Source organism: Frieseomelitta varia, unplaced genomic scaffold (assembly GCF_011392965.1).
Source record: "Frieseomelitta varia isolate USP_RPSP 00005682 unplaced genomic scaffold, Fvar_1.2 scaffold_370, whole genome shotgun sequence".
Classification (NCBI taxonomy): domain Eukaryota; kingdom Metazoa; phylum Arthropoda; class Insecta; order Hymenoptera; family Apidae; genus Frieseomelitta; species Frieseomelitta varia.
This window is the reverse complement of record NW_025110113.1, coordinates 476,408-480,716: the sequence shown is the minus strand read 5'-3', so window position 1 is coordinate 480,716 and position 4,309 is coordinate 476,408. Positions and strand designations below refer to the sequence as shown.

Sequence of the window (4,309 nt, the reverse complement as noted above, 5' to 3'; positions counted from 1 at the left end):
AGATCTCCGGGGGTGGGGGGGGATCGCTTCCGTGCGCCTCCCCTCTCTCTTTCTTTCCCCCCCACTCGTGACGTCTCGTTTTATTTATCGAGATATTCGTTCCTCCCCCGCGGACGAGTAACGACGAAACCGAATGCAAATCGGACGCCCTGCTCTCTACCTGCGCGCGTGTGTTTCGCGTCCGGCTCCGTGGAATTTCCAGAACGCAGGAAAGAAGTATCGGCACTTCTCTGACACGAGTCACTTAGCCGCACCGCCGCAGACAAGACACACGTGCCACCACTTCTAAACAAAATAGCGGAAACGCCGATCTTTTGTGCGGCTACTTCTTCCTCTTCGTCTTCGTGCGTCGAACCGTGTCACTTTCTCCTCTTCCTTTCTTTCTCTCTCGACTTTGTCCCTTTTCGTACCTGTCTCTTCCATCGTAGTCTTCTGATAATTATTTAGAAAATAATATTGTTTAGAAAGTAATTATTTAGATAATAATATTGTTTAGGAAGTAATTATTTAGATAATAATATTGTTTAGAAAGTAATTATTTAGATAATAATATTGTTTAGAAAGTAATTATTTAGAAAATAATATTATTTGGAGAGTAATTATTTAGAAAATAATATTATTTAGAAAGTAATTATTTAGAAAATAATATTATTTGGAAAGTAATTATTTAGAAAATAATATTATTTAGAAAGTAATTATTTAGATAACAATATTATTTTGAAAGTAATTATTTAGAAAATAAATATCATTTAGAAAGTAATTATTTAAAAAAGTAGGAGTTTCACCGATTTCGACGATTTTTAAATATGTTATAAAAATCAACATTTTCAATAACATTTTCCTATGTACGTGTAACCGCCGTGGTTAAGCCTTAGTTTCCGAGATTTTTGCAAAAAACCATTGCTACTACTGCTATGAATATTGCCTATAGCTACGCGTCTGTGGCAGCATGTGTATAAGCGTTGAGTCGCCGATTGTTTATGGTTTTTATAGGTAGTGGCAATAGTTTTTTGCAAAAATCTCGGAAACTAAGGTCGAGCGGTTATATGTATAGAAAAAGATTGTTCAAAATGTTAATTTTTACCACATATTTAAAAATTGTCGAAATCGGTGAAACTCCTACTTTTCTAAATAATTACTTTCTAAATAATATTATTTTCTAAATAATTACTTTCTAAATAATATCATTTTCTAAATAATTACTTTCAAAATAATATTGTTATCTAAATAATTACTTTCTAAATAATTACTTCCTAAATAATATTGTTATCTAAATAATCACTTTCTAAATAATATTATTTTCTAAATAATTACTTTCTAAATAATTACTTGCTAAGTAATATTATTTTCTAAATAATATTGTTATCTAAATAATCACTTTCTAAATAATATTGTTATCTAAATAATCACTTTTTAAATAATATTATTTTCTAAATAATTACTTTCTAAATAATATTATTTTCTAAATAATTACTTCCTAAATATTATTATTTTCTAAATAATATTGTTATCTAAATAATTACTTTCTAAGTAATGTTATTTTCTAAATAATTACTTTCTAAGTAATATTATTTTCTAAATAATATTATTATCTAAATAATTATTTTCTAAATAATTACTTTCTGAATAATCATAATTATTTTCTAAATATTCTATCCACGGAGGGCAGGTGTCTTCCGCTTCCACGACGTGACAACCCTCCCGTACCATTCTCAAAGTCAAGCGACTTTTATCTTTCATCCAGCCTCGGGTGAAAAATTTCCCTCTCTTTGTCCTTTTCTTTTTTTTTCTCCCTTTTCTCTCTCTCTCTCTCTCTCTCTCTTTTTTACACACACATCCTGTGCTTGATCTCTCGCTTCGTACCAGTCCGTCGACCTTGAATTTCTCGGAAACGTGTTCTCGAGTTCGACGACGGAGGAGCGTTTTTCCAGATACGAAACGCGTGCTCCCACGATTAGCTCGGCAGTACAGTCGCGAATACGTAGGACACGTTCTACCCTCCGCATTCCACGCACAGTTTCGCTCTTGTCCCGATAATTGGCTGTCCTGTTAATCGACGAATGTTCTGTGCCCGATCGCCAGTGAGAAAGGGAGAGAAAGAGAGAAAACGAGCCGCGCTCGCGAGCGCGGCGTATTGTTCGAGTTCTTTTTTGCAGGCGATCTATCCGCGTCGTTTATGGGAGCGCGGATTTATCGGAACGTTAACAGTCATCGGACGTGTTCCGAAGGATTCTCGCGGCCATGACCACACGTGTATCCAACGTGTATATACACACATATCACAGACACACACACACACATGCATTGTACTTTCAAAAACACACGCAATGGGGATACATGCGAATAACATACAGTTGTGTATATACGTATATATGCAACACCTGTTCTTACGTTTCACGAAGGTTTATATTTCGTCGGATATGTAGGATGTTGCAGATTTTTTACTAACCTCTTGCGCGGGAACGACGTGCCACAACATTTGGCCCAAAATTGCAATATTTCCTTCAGTTTTCGGTATATTTATTGGTATAATCCAGGTAGATAAATTTATGATCATTTTAAGTTTATCACTTCTCAGTAATTTCTATCCAGTAATGTACCGATGAATTCTGAAATGAAGACGAGTTACTGTATACGTTGCTGTTTGGTCACTCGTTATGGTCCGCGAACCAGCTATTTCGCGCAAGAGGTTAGGGTATTTCGCGATATTTTAAAAAAGACTTTTTCTTCACCGGAAGGTCGCGTGTGCAACTGTGCAAACAATTTTTCATCACCAGGAAATGGTAATATGTTCCATATATTAATAAATATATATACGATATATATTCCATGAATTATTCCATAATTCTTGTACGGCGAACGTATCGAAATAACTTGCATTCTCTCGTTTTCCAATTACCATTCTCTTCGTCGTTCTTTCCCTTCCGTCGTGGTACTTTTGCAATGCGAAAAAATCTGCAACGTTTCACGTGTAAAAAACGAAGAACATGTATAATATATATACACATGTATGTACGTATGTATGTGTGTATGTTTGTACGTGTGTACGTATACACATATATGTATACACACACACATACACACACACACATATATATATATATAGTTATTACTAATTAGTAATTATGCACAGCGACACGCGAGTGTCCATCGAGATTAATCGTGTACATTTCTCTGACCTGTGGCGTTGTTGTTGTTGTTGTTGTTTTTGCTTTTGCCTCACTTGCACGGGGCGTGCGAATACACTACACCCGCCACCACCGAACCACCACCGAACTACCACCACCAACCACCAACCACCACTTCTTCACCTGTGTGCTATCGTCTTGTTGGGGGCCCGCCTCTTCGTGAACGCACACACCCCGCGTGAACGCGCGAATCGACCGACCAAACTCGAAAAACTATAACGAAAAATCGCGCCCGTCGGGCGCGCCCGACCGATTCTTCACCCTCCACCTTCCGGTGTGTGTGTGTGTTGCGTCGCGGACATACCACCGCTTCTCCACCCCTTTCGAGCGCCTCGCAGGTGGCCACTTGGTACAGGGTACGTCTTCACTATTACTAATAGCATGCATCCAACACCCCCGCCCCCCCCCCAACCCCAACCCCCTCTATGCTACTCGCGATGGAAAAACCCGCCGCCTTTTCTCTGTTATCACACGCGATCTACCCTGTTCGTTTTTCTTCTTGTTTTAGTTTTACTTACGGGGGGGGGGGGGAGTATAGTGGCGAGTTTTGGAACGTTTGTACATGCATGGCGCGAAACGAAACTACGCCCCCCTTCCCCTCTAAACCCTCCCGCCCCCGATGAGTAGCTAAGGTTTGGCTGATATTCGACTGCGTTCACTCGGGAATAGTTAGGAAACGCTACGACGCAAAAACGTTCGCGCGAAGAACCCTCTGATCTCGTTAACCTCTTGCGCTTGGACGTGCGTCGAGAATTTTTTTGTTTCAAATTGCAATATTTTCCACAGTTTTAAGCATGTTTAAGTGTAACCCGGGCGAAACAAGTGATGAGTTTGTCACTTCTCAATAATTTCTATCCAGTGACATCGTGCTGACAAGCTCAAAATGAAAAAGAAAGCGCGACGAATTATTGTATACGAGTTATGGTCGCTCGTTATGGTCCGCATTCGGTAGTCGGCAGAAAGTGGGGGTTAACCTCTTGCGCTGGAATGACGTGCCACGCGCGTCGAGAATTTTCTCTCCCAAAATTCTAATATTTTCGTTTAGTTTTAAATATATTTATAATATTAATTAAATATATTTAGAACTGTTAAATATATTTTAGTATAACTTATAAATATAT

The 4,309-nt window shown here is 38.4% G+C and overlaps 1 protein-coding gene across 9 annotated transcripts in view; it reads left to right on the top strand.

Annotated features, from left to right (window-relative positions):
- The window catches only part of LOC122530976 (SH3 and multiple ankyrin repeat domains protein 3), an 80,274-nt gene that overhangs the window by 15,301 nt on the left and 60,664 nt on the right, over positions 1–4,309 (top strand). For 6 of the 9 annotated variants that reach the window (XM_043658436.1, XM_043658441.1, XM_043658434.1 and 3 more), the window contains one exon: positions 3,527–3,544. The exons of the other annotated variants lie outside the window; for them this stretch is intronic. In XM_043658436.1, coding sequence (XP_043514371.1) covers positions 3,527–3,544 — 18 coding nt within the window. The remainder of the gene's footprint in view (positions 1–3,526; positions 3,545–4,309) is intronic. 9 annotated transcript variants of the gene reach the window in all.